General features: G+C 39.8%; 2 protein-coding genes across 2 annotated transcripts; both read right to left on the bottom strand.

Annotated features, from left to right (window-relative positions):
- Positions 1-5,141: 5,141 nt before the first annotated feature.
- On the bottom strand, positions 5,142-7,695 carry LOC147179924 (struthiocalcin-2-like). Its single transcript, XM_086067083.1, has 6 exons — positions 7,604-7,695; positions 7,500-7,510; positions 7,284-7,369; positions 7,070-7,207; positions 5,334-5,430; positions 5,142-5,221 (listed from the first exon to the last, which is right to left on the bottom strand). Exons 1-6 carry the CDS (start codon positions 7,693-7,695, stop codon positions 5,142-5,144), a joined length of 504 nt encoding a protein of 167 aa, XP_085923209.1.
- A 1,080-nt stretch (positions 7,696-8,775) lies between these two features.
- LOC147179923 (ladderlectin-like) lies at positions 8,776-12,153 on the bottom strand. Its single transcript, XM_086066985.1, has 7 exons — positions 12,059-12,153; positions 11,873-11,935; positions 11,139-11,166; positions 10,939-11,024; positions 10,245-10,379; positions 9,205-9,301; positions 8,776-9,075 (listed from the first exon to the last, which is right to left on the bottom strand). Exons 2-7 carry the CDS (start codon positions 11,933-11,935, stop codon positions 8,996-8,998), a joined length of 489 nt encoding a protein of 162 aa, XP_085923111.1. The 5' UTR covers positions 12,059-12,153; the 3' UTR covers positions 8,776-8,995.
- Between the last annotated feature and the right edge of the window lie 2,677 nt (positions 12,154-14,830).

Here is a 14,830-nt window from a genome sequence, read left to right as displayed (position 1 = left end):
GGTGCCGCAAGGAAATATTCTCTTGTTTCTCTCATCCTAGACTGGAGTCCAATAAAATGATGTTTGCTTTGACAACAGTCGCAAACGCCTAGCCACCACAGCAACATATATAGATTAAGGAGAGACAGCAATGCAAAACTCATCATGATCGTCAGTGGTTTTATGCGAGCTCATCTTAAGTGACAGATCACATTGCACACTACAGACAGCACAGGCCAATTATACACCATACACAAAGAGATGTGGGTGTAACTTGACGATCATTTAATTAAGGGCGTGAAAGAGGAGCCAACATGACAATAGGGAGCGGATCTTTTTGTGCTCTTGTTTGTTTTCAGTTTTGTTTCTCTTGGTGATATAGAAAAACGGAATTTGAATTGCAAGAATTTACTTGCCTGTCAGTACATACGTTTTCTTCACGTTGGAGTTGAAACGTGATAGAGCAATTTTATTGTACTCTTTGCGTGTTCAATATATTGAAGTTGAGATTCTGGTGAAGAAGTCCCTTTGCAAAGGTACTTAAACAGAAGCTTCTGATCACACAAATGAAGTCACCCAAGCAGTGATCTGTTCAAAAGTGTGTCTCCTCCTCCAGCACACAGCACATTTATTGAAAATCAGTGAATACAGGAAAATCCCTCTCCCCTCCCTTCAGCAAGTTCCCATAGGTACAAAATCAGCCTGTCCTTGGACTCTCTTTGACCGAACAGAGACTCCTACAAACTATACTCCCTTTAGATAATATAGAAAAGAAACCTGTTACCTTCCTCTTTCCCAGGCAAGAGAACAAAGGACTATAGATTGACTTAACATATGAATTAACTATTGTCTTATTATTACACAGCTCTAACTAATATCCAAAACGGTTAAAATATAAATCGAAACAGAAAAACAATGTTAATAATCTAACAAACGTCATAGACAATGCCAACAAAATGGCTCTGTCTGTAGCGCTCCATACAGGGGAAAAACAATCTTGGCACGTTTGAACGAGGGCTATGAAAATTGGCAGGCAACAGGCACGTACAAATTAGTCCACCGCGTGTCACGGCTTTAGGGTAAATTCTGAGAAGTGAACTCGATTGCAAGGAGGCACAGTGAACAGGCAGAGGAAATGTGTAAACGTGGTGAGTTTATTTAACTGAGCCAAGTAGGCAGTGGGCCGACGCCACGTATCTGCTTTCGTTTTTGAGATCAATGATCCCTGGCGACGGCAGACGTGGATCGTTTATGTTTTGAAGTTGTTGTTTTCTGAATCAGATTTTGTTTGTTGGAACTTGTAATTATTGCACATTTTCCCAAAATCAAGTTGTCCATTTCATCAAACGCTGCAGACTACAATGTCCGTTGAACCGATAGCACGCAACGCTACAAATCACAGTCAGCTGTTCGTGGTCACTCAAACTCACTCTACACGATGAAAAATTACGCAAAATATCATGTGCGAAAGGCGCAGCTTCTACGTTTGCAGGTAAGCATACATATTTGTGTAAAACACTAGTGATGCTATTTATATGTTGCATAAAGTTTGGCGATGTAAATGACGAGTAAACGCGTTAACTGTTAGCATGTATGATAGCATATATGTTGTTTACAAATCTTGCTTAAGCACTTTGTGAAGCTCGAGACCCGAAGCTATATTTTGTTGTCGCTGAATATTCATAACAAATTAATATTACGTTATTCATCATGTATGGTGTGGGAGTTATGTGGGTTCAGTCAGTGAGCTTGATAAGCCCCGCACTCACGATGACAAGTTACGGTTTCGTTTATTAAAAGCGCATGTCGCAATATTAACGCACATTGGAGTGTTAAAATAACCATGGCTGTTGCCCCTATTTTCCTGTTGAGTGAAAGAATGATCGAGTGTTTGGGACCGAATCTTAAGCTTTTGTGAAGTCAGGCGGACTTACCATTAGGCAAACCTAGGCAGTTGCCTAGGGCCTCACGTTACTAGACGACCCCATAAAATTCCTCATACACTAATGGCCAATATAGTTTTTACTTATTTACGCACATTAATTATGTTTTTGGTCCAAATCATTTCCCCCCCAATTTCCACAAATGGACCAGTCCATCTTACTGCGCATGTGCATGCGCAAAAACAGCGGAAGGGCGCAAAGTGACGGCAGTTAGCAAAACTGAGAAGAAAGGGCAACGTAAAAAATTAAACCAAGTTATCCCAGTGAGGCTGAAAAGAATGAGGAAAGCAAACATTTATTGAGAAGTGTTGAGGGTCTTCTGCCCAGATTTAGTCATAACTGTTTTAATTTCCTTATTTCCTCAGTAGAGCTTTGTGAGTGTTATCGCAATTTCTGCCAGGTGCCGTCATGACTGGGGGACCTCCTCTATTTCCACAACAATGGGCCATTGTCTGTGGTTGAAGTCAATCTGTTTGAATGATGTCTTTGAAGTCTTATCTCATGTCTGGTTATATCCGGGTGGGCTGTTTGCTGGGGGTTTTGTGGTACCGCCTTTCAAGATAGTATAAGAATGTTGTAAATGTCTGTAATCTGGACACTTGTGAGAAGCTGCAGCCATTGTCTGTCACTCGTAGGTGCCCGGAATATTCTGTAGAAATAAAACCTTCGAAGGAACTGTTCACCGATCTCCAGTCTGTATTCAGATAATCAACATTCTCTCTACCCGAAAGAAAACGCGGAAGAAAAAGGATATGCTTCCAACACAAGTTACCAAAAATTACAAATATTTGTCACTGTGTCTATGGCGACTTACAGCTTGCAGCAGCAGCAACAAGATGGACGCCTGTTGGGGACGCAAAAGTAGTGAGGTAGGTGTTCATCTGGTGACATTTCCCGGGTATTGATAAGTATTTCTTCATCTCATTGAACTTGGCAGGGCCCGTTATCGTTGCAACTTAGCACCCGCATGACAGTTGCTATTTTTCGAACAAGCTGGGACATGCACGTCACTACCCTGGCTACATTTTTAAGCTCATTTTAAATTAATTAATGCGCTCTTGGACAGTTTAAACAATGTTCAGAAATTTGTAGCATCACTTGTTTCTCCTGTGAGTTGCAGCCAGCCTGTTTTTAGGCTTGTCATGCATCAATGTATTTTCCAAACTGGCCCAGAGTCATTTCTCTTTTAAAGGTTTGTCTTAAAAAGTCACCCCGCAAAGGAATATTCTTTGACTTTAAGCATTAAATAATCATTTTGGGGCTTTTCACTGAGCAGGAAGAGTACATAATGTACAGTGCTCAAAGACAACAATATCTTTTTAAACAATATCTCAATGAATACAAAAACAAGTGGGAACGTGTTTTCTTTAAGTAACACCCATTTATAATCAACTGTCTGCTTGACACCTGTGTAATGAATAATGGGACTCACCTGTAGACGTTTGTAGTCTAAAATTTGAGCAAACAGATATAAATGTAGTCTTGCCATCATTTTGGAAATAGTTTTTGTGTTTATTGACATATTGTTCAAAGTGTTATTTTTCAAAGGGGGTGTACTCATTTATGCTGAGCACTGTACACTAGTGGAGTAGAGAGTGCTGTATTTGATACAGCGGAGCAGACAAAATCCTAATTTTTTTACATTTGTTACGGTGTGGTCACAGAGCGGCGTGGTGTCTGTCGGCGTGTGAAGTGGAGGACCCAAAATGCAGGGAGGCAGGAGAACCACAGCAGGAGTGCGGGCGAGACTGGCGTGCTTTATTTTACAGAGAACACTAACCAGGGTACTGGTTAATGCTAACTAAACAACAAACTGAAAAGATACAAAATCAAAATGACAGACAGAACTCCGGGGGTGACCGTGACAAGCGGCAATGATCCCACGCCGAATGATCACCACCCGGGAACTAAATACACCCACACTAATTGGGTAACTAGCCACACCTGGGGCCAGGCACTAGTGGCTGAGGGCCCGGATTGGTCAACCCGCGGAAGGGCTGGAACCCACTCAGGACCAATCGGGACCCTCAACCAAAACCAGATCTTCCCAGACATGACAACATTAGCACTTGACAATAGCACTGAATAATAAGGCTTATACTGTGTTGTGCGTGTTTGTTTTGGAATGAAACAGGGTGTGCTGTGAGAGTTCCAAAATTATGTCATGCAACTTTAAGGAAAAGTACTATATTGGGATTTATAGGTCTGCCTTTAAAATAAGTCTTTTTTGGGAGGGAATCTTTATGTACTAGTGGTATCGGTATCTGGTATCAGTATCTGTGACTACCCAACAGTTGAGTATTGGTATCGCTCTGAAAAAAAAAAGCGGTATTGAATATCCCTATTTAAAATATATGTATCTGTCTTCTCATTCGAAAGAGCCACATGCCTACCTCTGCCTGGGGCCCAAAATCTCTTAAATCCGCCCCTGCGGAAGCGCTGGGAAGGCGGAAGTGTTTGGGATTGTGTGGACGAGTCCGTGGCAAAAGACAAGCATGTGCGACAGCGGATATAAAAGTGTGTCAAAATAATAATGAACCAATACTGCAGTGCGACCCTCCGTCTCCCGGTGGCTCCTTTTTGTTCGACCATCGGGCCCAAAGTTTGGCGACTTGCAACGGGAGTTGTCCGCAGAGGTGACTCTGACCACGAATACCGATCAGGAAAGGATAACACCTGTCTAGTGTGACCCAAAAAGGCTAAACTGAAATCGCACAAGCGTCGCAGGAGGACGTGGATCAATATTGGAGCAGCGTTAGACCTAAGAGGATAAAACGGGACCCACAGCTTGCTTTCTTTTTGCTAAAAAGGTAAGACCTCGTCACGAAAATGCGAATGGGTCTACTTATGATGAGCAATGCGCAATAAAATTACCACTATGGGCTATCGGCTATCCAGTGGTATATACAGAACAGTGAGACGAACACAGGAGAAGTGCCAAGTCCCCCTTCTTAAAAAAAGGGGACCACCATCTGTCCTGAGGAGTTTGGCGAGAACCAAATAGGCACTGTGTCATTCTGTCCATGATAGAACGCTTTATTGCTTGATTATCATTTGTTATACCACCTTGTCAAAATTGTTAAAGCAACAGAAATTAATGAATGAGAATAAAGTCAACTGGATTCAAGAGGTGAAAACAGGCACTAATAATCTTCAATCTTGGTCGAATCATCACAATACTGAAGGAGTCATCGATCATATGATAGGTTGGAGGGCGGGTCAGCGGCGACACTGGTCAGCTTCTCTGGCACAAACAAATTTGTTGTCTTCACTACACGAGTCTATGTCCCAGAGAACACCTAGAAGAAAAAACAAAACGGCATGATGACAATGAAAATCCTCTACTAGACAATGTGCGTCATTTCCCTCCTAATGACTGAAGTGTTAAGTTGTAAGAAATATGCAGTTTACAATCGCTTTCGATCGCAACACAATCTCCAGAATCGTTGTCACTGTTGAAGTTAGTGAAACCGACTGGTGAGCCATCAGTCCAGAAGAAGGTACCCTCCTGGAAGGCAAATGCACACGTTTCAGTGAGTCACAGCAAAAAGGAAAATGCTGGCTTATATGTTTGTCACCACATAACAGACCATGTTGATCATGCAGTATGATTGTTGAGATTTGAAGTTTAAAATCTCCTAACACCATCTGATGCTGAAAAACAGGCTGATGCTCTTGTGACATCGAGACAGGATTAATGTCCAGTGTCATGTGTGCTGCTGCAACTAGTCTCGAAAAACTCGTACGTTTTATTTGTTTTCAAAGCGGGTTTGTTTGTTTTTTTATTAGTTTTAGTTAATGAATTTTTTTATGCTTCATTTTAATTTCATTTAGGCCTTAGGCCCCGTCCACACGAAAGCCACTTTCAATGTGTCCTCACAAGTTTCTTACCGTTTAGGCCGTTCGTCCACATGATGGCGCAATTTCGAAGCTTGAAACACCCAAATTTCTTAAATCCAACCCTTCTCATAACTACAATGAACCACGGAGTGTCAATATTGGAAAAAAATGGATGGACATAAATAAATTATCCTTAAATATAAGCAAAACTAAATCGATGCTGTTTGGTAATCAAAAACTGGATCCTGGATTACAAATAAATATTGATAGTGACATGTAACATCAAAAATCTCTAAAACTCTAGCAATTTTAAATAAAGTAAAGTATCTTGATGAGTATGCAGAATACAATTAATCCATTAGTCACTATACGGAAACGTGCTTTGCATATCATTCATAAAGTTGGCTTTCTGGAGCACACGCATAATTTTTTCATTCAATCTAAGTTGTTAAAATGTCACGATCTTGTGAAATACTATACATCTATAATTTTATACAAAGCCTTTAATAAAACATTACCGGCCAATGTACAAACGTTTTTTCACATCAGTGCTTTCTGTCTGTGGAAATATGTGCTTGTTTCTTCTTCACCATTGTCGGAATATCGTTTATTACCATTGTTGGTATATTGTTTATTACCATTTCTGGTGTATGCTGTCCTACCAGTGCTAGTATTGATTACTTCCCATATTTGTGTATTTGTGTTGTTAAAATCGTAACACTTATTGTTTCTTATGGTAATGCCACCATGCTAAATCATTTGTATTCTTCAATAAATGTTTTCCTTGGTTCTTTAATAATAATTGCTCTCTGGATATTTGTTTATTATTGAGTCTTATGGTTAAGTAGAAGAGTAGCTTGAAACTTTGAATGGGAGATGGGGGTGGGATTAAATCAATTTTATTTTTCCCACTGCCTTTCAGGCAGAATTGGATTTGATCCTTTTGTTGTTGTCGTTTTTTATGTAACAATTTTTCAGAGGTGGGCAAAGTCATTGACTGGAATTGATGATTGATGGAAGCGCCTACCTTTTGGCGTGTGCTTCAGCACTTGCGGCAAATGCTTGATAATGCGAAGCCTCACAAAAATTCATGGATTGAGAAGGACCGTGTGTACTCGCCGCGATCGACAGAAGTAATCCTGCTTTTTTTTTTTTAAAGCTTCGCATTATCAAGCATTCGCTGAAAGTGCTGAAGCACACGCCAAAAGGTGGGCACTTCCATCAATCATCAATTCCAGTCAATGATAATGCCCACCCCTGCATATTTTACACTTGTCCGCTGCTTTAAGAACAGGAAAGTGTTTCACCTCTATTGCCTCATGGAGTCCAATCCAAATGTCAATGCTAACGTCGGTAGAGCCCGCCGCATTCAATTGGATAATTACGGCATTTTCCAGAGCACTTTGGACTGAGGCCAGATTCCCACCAAGAATGTTGCAGACGCTCTACAACAAGAAACAACTCAGTCATAAAAATGAGAAAACAGTCAATGCAACACTACCGTGTGAAAGCCTTTCATACTTCTGCATCCGCAAATTCCCTTCGCTCATCCTGGAAGATAAAACAGCGACAGTCCACCTGAGTCCAACCTTTAGGACAGCAAAGGCCTGCAAGACAATCGATGTTGGGAAGAAAACGAGATCTGTTGATTCAATCCGGTATCAAATGCCAAATGATGAAGAAAGTGAGAAATTGTTTTCCTCTTGTTTTAGGTATCATTAACACACAGCTACCAACCTTTCCCATGACTGATAGGCAAGGACCACTGTGAAGAAGAAAAGCATGATGTTAAAATCAGACTGTAGAAAACAAACACAAACAAAGACAGGAAAATCCAACACAATAGTAAAAGTCGGCAGCTGAGGTTTTGACTCACAATTCCAGTCAACAGTTGACTGATCACGCAAAGAAGGAGCAATGAGAAAAGAGCCATCTGCACAATAACCGAAAAGTGAGTTACATTCCTATTCAAACAAAAAAGCTTGCAAAAGGCACATGTGTAGTTTAGTTGGAAAATCAGGATGTCACGGTGTGCAGTGTTACCTCTGCAGGTGCGATGCTTGACGCTGAGACACAAAGAGCAATGCTTATAAATCAGCTTGTACTAGCTCTAAAATGTAAACAATGATGTGGTTAGCATATAGAGTCATCTAAAAAATGTTGCAAATTTAGATAATAAGTGATCTCCAAAGGCAATGTTCTCATTCCTTCGCATCAACACACACCCAACCCATCGTAATGAGCATAAAGTGCAAGAACGAGTTTTTCAGTGTCAACTAGAAGGGCTCATCACCAAAATGCTAATCAGGACAACATTCACAATTGTGTTCACAATTAATTTTTAATTAATTAATTTTAAATTACAGCGACACTTTATTTGATTGGATTTTGGCCTCATTTTTTGTGGTAAAACACAATTTACTCGAGTATAAAACTAGATAGCTTTCTTTATTCATAAATATTCTACATAACTCCACAACTACTTAACTGTATGGAATGCTTATGCAGCATTAGCCATAGAACCAGGAAGTGTAGGTCGAGTTCCGGTATGACAAAAAACGCCTGCTAGCAATAGATTAAATTCCTTTTTAACTCAACATCACTATGACAACTGTGCGATTTGACATGCGCGTGGGCTTGCTGATTCGACAAAAAAAAAGTACGGGACACTGGGTTGGGATTTGCGTTAAAAGTGAGACAAAACAATGGGACTGGCAAAACCTGCATGCAAAAATGTGGGGGAATTGGGACTGTCCCTATTAAACTGCGATACTTGTCAGTAGCCGCCATAGGCTAAATTCAAATCCAGATTTTTTTTTTACTACAAATAATGTCATCATATCTATCTATGCCAGCAATGTAAGGTGACAGGCAGAACTATTAAATGCTCTTTAAGTAGATGGCACAAGATACATAACAGAATAATTCAAGATATAAACACACTGAGGAAGTGATTTGAGATGAGATCCTGATATACACGCACAGTATACACTGAAATGAATTGAGTGAGATATCCTTTTGCAAAAATGCTTTATTGTGTGATAGACATGTGTTATCCTGCTTTGTCAAACTATTTGACTGACAGCAATAAATTAATACGAATAAGTATATCTGGGTTGAATAAGTAACAATCTTCTAATAAATCAAAGAATCCAGACATGGCTGATCTTAGAGAAGTCATCAGGATACGCGAGAAGGAATTGTTATCGATGTTATGATGGCCGGAGGGTTGATTAGTGGCTGCATTGGTCTGCACGTCTGGCACAAACAAATGTGTTTGCGTCACTGCAATTGTCATTGTCCCAGAGATTATCTAGAAGAAAAAACAAAACAGTGTGACGTCAACAAGTCTTGTACTCGTCAGTCCATCAACCCAAGATTATTACGTTTAGATTAAATATGCAAGTAGCCTGGATCCTTCTTAAAGTCACGATATATTTACCGTTGCGTTCAAGCTCAAAGCAATCCCCACCGCTGTTGTTATTGTTAAAGGCGCTGAAATCAAAACTTGAGCCATCTGTCCAAATGAAGACGTCGTCCTGGAAGACAAAGGAACAAATTTGTCTCACCAAAAGGAAAATACACTATTTTCTTTTGTATGATATTGTATTTGATTAATGACACTTCGGCACATTTAGTTAATTAGAAGATGTAATTTAGCACACTACCCTAGAGGGCAGTGTTGAGCTTTGGTTTTGAAAGGACGGTTGGCCAAGTGTACCAAAGAAGGAGTCGATTTAATTATAATTAGGGGTGTCAGAATTTTTCATTGTAATTAATCGCATGACTTCAATAGCTAACTCACGATTAAACACAAATTTTATATCTGTTCTAAATGTACAATATAAAATATTTGTTTCTAAGTTTTCATACTCTTGTTAACATAAAAGTGGAAACAATGTTAAACTAATAGAAATATGGCTGCATAATTTAGTCACTGATACAGTAATTTCATAATTCATAAAATGGAACTATAATTTTAAAAAAAACAAATGTGATATTGATTTGTGTTGAGGTCATAATTCTGCCACTAGATGGCATAATTGCATTCGTAAGATGGTGGTGAAGGCTCAGTGCATTTTTCTTTTCATATTAAAGGAGCTGAACGCAAGTTGGAGTGTTAAAATAACCATATTTTTCAACCACACATGTTTTACAAATTTTATAATGGACAGGGGGCAATATTGGGGCACAATGGCTGTTGCCCCTATTTTCCTGTAGAGTCAAATAATGATGAGGGTTTCGGACCCGAAATTTAAGGTTTCTCCGAGTGTGACGTCAGGCGTGTGCACGCTCTCTCTCTCGCTCCGCGGAATAAATTGTTATTATTATTTTATTATTATAATTTAATTTTAATGAATTCATTTAGTTCCAACTCCGAGGCATTTTTTACTCCGATTTTTTGCTGTTAATGATTCGTGGGACGTAATTCATCCTGAAATCATTGTTGTCAGTAGTTTTACGAATTAGGACGTGTTTCACCTCTATTGCCTCGTGGAGTCCAAGCCACACATCTCGAGTAGAATCAGAGGATGCCCGAACCAATTGGAGAATGATGGCGTATTCCAAAGCACTGTGGACTGAGGCCAGATTCCCACCAAGAATGTTGCAGATGCTCTGCAAGAGGAAACGACAACCACCCAATAAAAAAAATTATCACAAAGCATTCATGCAGCACATAAAAACTGAAGTTCAAGTTCAAGAGCGCCCCTAATTTTTCATTTTTATTTGTATTTTTTTCTCCCTTTTTGGTCATTTAATGTTTATTGTAATTTCATGTGGACTGTTGTCAGCCTTTCTGGCCGTGACATTTATTGGAGGAGAGTATCGACGCCTGAGGGTTGCGCCTTCATGGCAGAATATTTACAGTAGCACTTAAAAAAAAAAAATCTTGACTGCGACAGTACGGCCGCGGGGCGCTTGTCGTTTTGTGTCTTAATTGGCAGCAACCTTGTAACAGCGCTTTGGTACACAGCTGCAGTTGTCGTCAGGGCGCTAAATAAATCAAGTTAAGTTCCCAAGACTGGCTTTCATCCTGTACACATCATGAATGTACAATAGAAAACTTGATTCAGCTCTCGCCATCATTTTTAGACTCATGGTTGGACCACTGCTTGTATAGGCAGAAAACTGGTTTAGCATTATAGCACAACTTCTGTGTGAAAGTTTTCCATACCTCTGCATCTGCAAACTGCCTGCGGTCATCAAGGAAGACGAAACAGCGACTTCCCAACTGAGTCCAGCCTTTAGGACAGCAAGTGTCTGCAACGCAATTGTTTGTGTGAACAACAAAATGAGATGTATCGGTTAAATCTGAGATCAGATGCTTTATTTATTTATTTTGGGGAAAAGTATCATTGAGACATAGCTAACAACCTTTGTCGCGATTGTTTGTCCTTGACCACTGTGAAGAAGAAAAGCATGTTGTTAAAATTGGCACAAATTTAATTTGATAACATTTATTAGGATCTCCATTAGCTTTGGCAGAAGCCATTGCTATTCTTCCTGGAGTCCACTTCTAATGTTATCTTTACATTGCAATACATTATTACAAACACATAGCCCCCCCCCCACCCCAAAAAAAAAAGTATAACAGTCACATCACTTGCATACAACACAAGTACCCAGAGTGCCTAACTCCATCGTCAAAATGTAAAATGCTTTGAGTGCTTTGTAAGGTGGAAAAGCGCTATATAAATGAACTACCATTAACTAAAGTTAAGTGTAGATTGGCAGAGTTCAATTTAAATTTAAAAAAAAGTTTTTGATTTTTTTTTTTTGATTTTTAACACAATATTGTGTTAGAGTAACACTTGTTCAGTGTAATAAAGAAACACTTTGAAAAGCATCAGATTTACACTCATTGAGGTGGACGCATTTAAACACTTTTCTTGTGTTAACACACTCCGTGTTAATCTAACACTGGCAATTGTACTTGGTAGCAAAACTACAGCAAGCCCAATGTGATAAAAAAAACAATTTAAAAAATCTCCCGGCAAGAAAGTCTTTGTAACAAGACTGGTAAAAATTGAAAAAAAGCAGATAACAAAGGCAATGTAACACACAATAGCCAATATTCATTTTAAATCAGCAGTCAAGATTTGACTTACGACTCCAGTCAACAGTCCACTGATTCCGCAAAAGAGGAACAACGAGCGAAGTGCAAATGCCATCTGCACAATGACAGAAAAAAGACTTAGTATCAGAGTTACGCTGAAATTCAAATGAAAACTTTGAAAAAAGTCTCGCATAAAGATCAGCTTTCAAAAAGGATGTAAATGGTGTGTACATGTTACCTCTGCAGTCGCGATGCTTGATGCTAAGGATGATGCCGATCAAATGAAGAGCAAGCCTTTTTATATGTCAGATTGGTGCAGCTCTGGAATGTAACCTAAAGAAATCATGCGATTCAAATATTTTTAGAAGGAGTTAATAAAGAATGATGATATGTTTCGTAGAAAAGGTTACATGCCCCATAAAAATGTCCTCTCATTGTCGTAATCAAAATTGGCCCACACCCTGAGGCTTTCATGTTCGCCGGCTCTACACAGGAACACACCCATCCTTCAAAAATGTAGACGTAATGGGATATTATGTTTGACGTTTCAGCAAATGGCTAATTACAGAGTGAATCATAATGAATCTTTTTGGGCTTTGTCTTTCCTGTGTAGTCTTTTTTTTTTAATGAGCTAATAAACGTGTCCAAAGACAACACAAGCTAATGATGATCATGTTTCCAGTCAGCGCGCTCGAGTCATTTCAGACTTGTTGGCAATCAAGAATGGCAACAATCAGAGCTGTGCATACGGTAAGAAGATATTTAAAGCACACCAGATTTACCAGATGTTTTGTTAATGCGCACTTGACTCTAACGACCAATCATGGCTCAAGCTCGTCTGATCACGGACTTTGACGAGCTGCCTGCACTCTTTAAAAAAATAAAAAATAAATAGATGTTCTTAAAGTTTTTCTTTCTCAAAAATGTTCCTTGACCGGGGGAGCGGTTGGGGGGCTCGGGTGCCCGCCACCCCGTCAAGCCCCCTCTTTGCAATCCCCTGAGGGTAACAAACCATGAAGAGAAAATGATAAGGTAAGTGAGCAAGTGTCGCAAGAGAAAATAATAACTCATCAAGAGCAAACGTCAGAAAACCAGAAAACTGATCATCTCGTTATCTCATGCATTAGCAGCGAGGCAAACTAGAAAAGGTCTCAAGTTTATTAGTATAGTGAGTCAGTCATTTGTATTTGTTTGCGCCATAGGGTGTTGAATTTTAATTTTCAGATCTGTACAATAAATGTTCTCAAAATCACTCGTCTCTTTAATTTGCGCCGTTGATGTTTTGTTATGTTCGATCACAACCTCCTCAGAAGTGAGACAGGGCTCAAGTGCTGCTGCCCTTATTAAATCGCTTTCAACAGCCGAGTGGCCAGACCAACTTTTTATCGTTCAAAACAGTGAGTGTGGCAGTTTCCGATGCATTTATAGTTTTTGTTAATTTATCTATGCCAACCACGTCCAGTTGTGATCAAAAGTTGACTTTTAAAGAACATAATATCATGCCTCTCACAAGCTTCCAGTTATTTATATAACTCTGATTTTTCTCTGCTATAGTAATTGGAACGGATACTTTCGTATCACAAAAAAAAAGATTCATGAGATTTGTTCTTTTATGACTTTATTTGGGGTTAACAGAAAAAGTGAGCAAATCGGCTGGGTCAACAAAATACATACAGCAACATGAATTGGCAATTTTGGTGATTTGGAAAGTTTGTCAATGAAATGAGCTTCCTACCATTTCATTCATTTTGAGTGCCTGCAACTTCTCTGAGGCCATTGAAATAGTTCTCATTGGATACCAATGCCCACCAACGCTACAATGGACAGTCGAAGGAGCTCAACGTTGTCAAAACGGATCTGAAAACGCAAATCATTGACTTGAACCAGTGAGGAAAGTTGCTTGGAGCCATTTCAAAGCAGCTGCGGGTCCCAAGACCAACGGTGCAAGCAATTGTTTGCGCTTGGCACTGTTTTATCACTGCCATGATCAGGTAGATAATGCAAGCTAGCACCCATATAACTGGTGCTTTACACAGAATAAATGGGATAATGAAGGAAGAGGATTAACTTCATTCTTTTTCTTCTTTTTTTTCTTTTTTAAATCATCACCTCAAACTTTTGGGTTTTGGGCACTGTTGGGTGTTCCAACAGCAAAATGACCCAAACACACACACAAAGTGGTGATGGAACGGCTAAATCAAGCTAGAAGGTTTTAGAAGCCCTTCCCAAAGTCCTGACTTATTAAACCTCGATGAGAACCAGGGGAGTAGCCAGAAATGTTTGGGGTGGCCAGGGTGAAACCATGACTCATAAGTGTGGCCATAAGTTCATACCTGAAATGTCTAAATACAGTCGATCTCGTACAAATCGGACTTCAACCCAAAAAAATCGGAGTAAAAAAGGCCTCGGAGTTTGAACTCATTTTCGGAGTTTGAACACCCAACCAAAGCAAGCTAAGCCGAACGCACCTTGAAAACGGGTAGACGAGTGAAGCCGAGCAATGCCGAATGCTCATGTTGCAGTGGTTGAAAAAATACACTGCTTATTTATAGTCAGATCGTGAATGCTCCCGGAGGTGCTCTGTACTCGCGAGTGCGTTTTGATTTTTTTCCACGACAATGGGCCCAAAGAAAGATAACAGTGCCAGTGGCAGCAACAACAAAAAACACAGTGATACAAACCACAGTGGAATTAGCTGTAACTACCGTGACTACTTCTGTAAATACTGGCACGAGGACCCCCCTTAGCTGTTCAACAACGTGCCTGACGTTAAGCAACCCACGCAAGGACTGCTTAGTAGTCTAACAATATGCCCAATATGTCATGGACTAACATATCACTAACATCGGCTGACATTCAGGCAACATGACCAAAAACGCACCTGCAGATGTGACACAGTTGTTTGTTGCTCTGAAATGTTTTTGGAATTATCTTTCCATCTGCTTCAGGAGCTGAGATATCAATTATTTAGTAGGCATTGACAATATTGCAATTGTTAAGAACACGTGGA

This window comes from Leptonotus elevatus, chromosome 2 (assembly GCF_054856555.1).
Source record: "Leptonotus elevatus isolate MCC_2025b chromosome 2, RoL_Lele_1.0, whole genome shotgun sequence".
Classification (NCBI taxonomy): Eukaryota; Metazoa; Chordata; class Actinopteri; order Syngnathiformes; family Syngnathidae; genus Leptonotus; species Leptonotus elevatus.
Note: the sequence above shows the minus strand (reverse complement) of the source record. Positions and strands in the feature narration are given on the sequence as shown.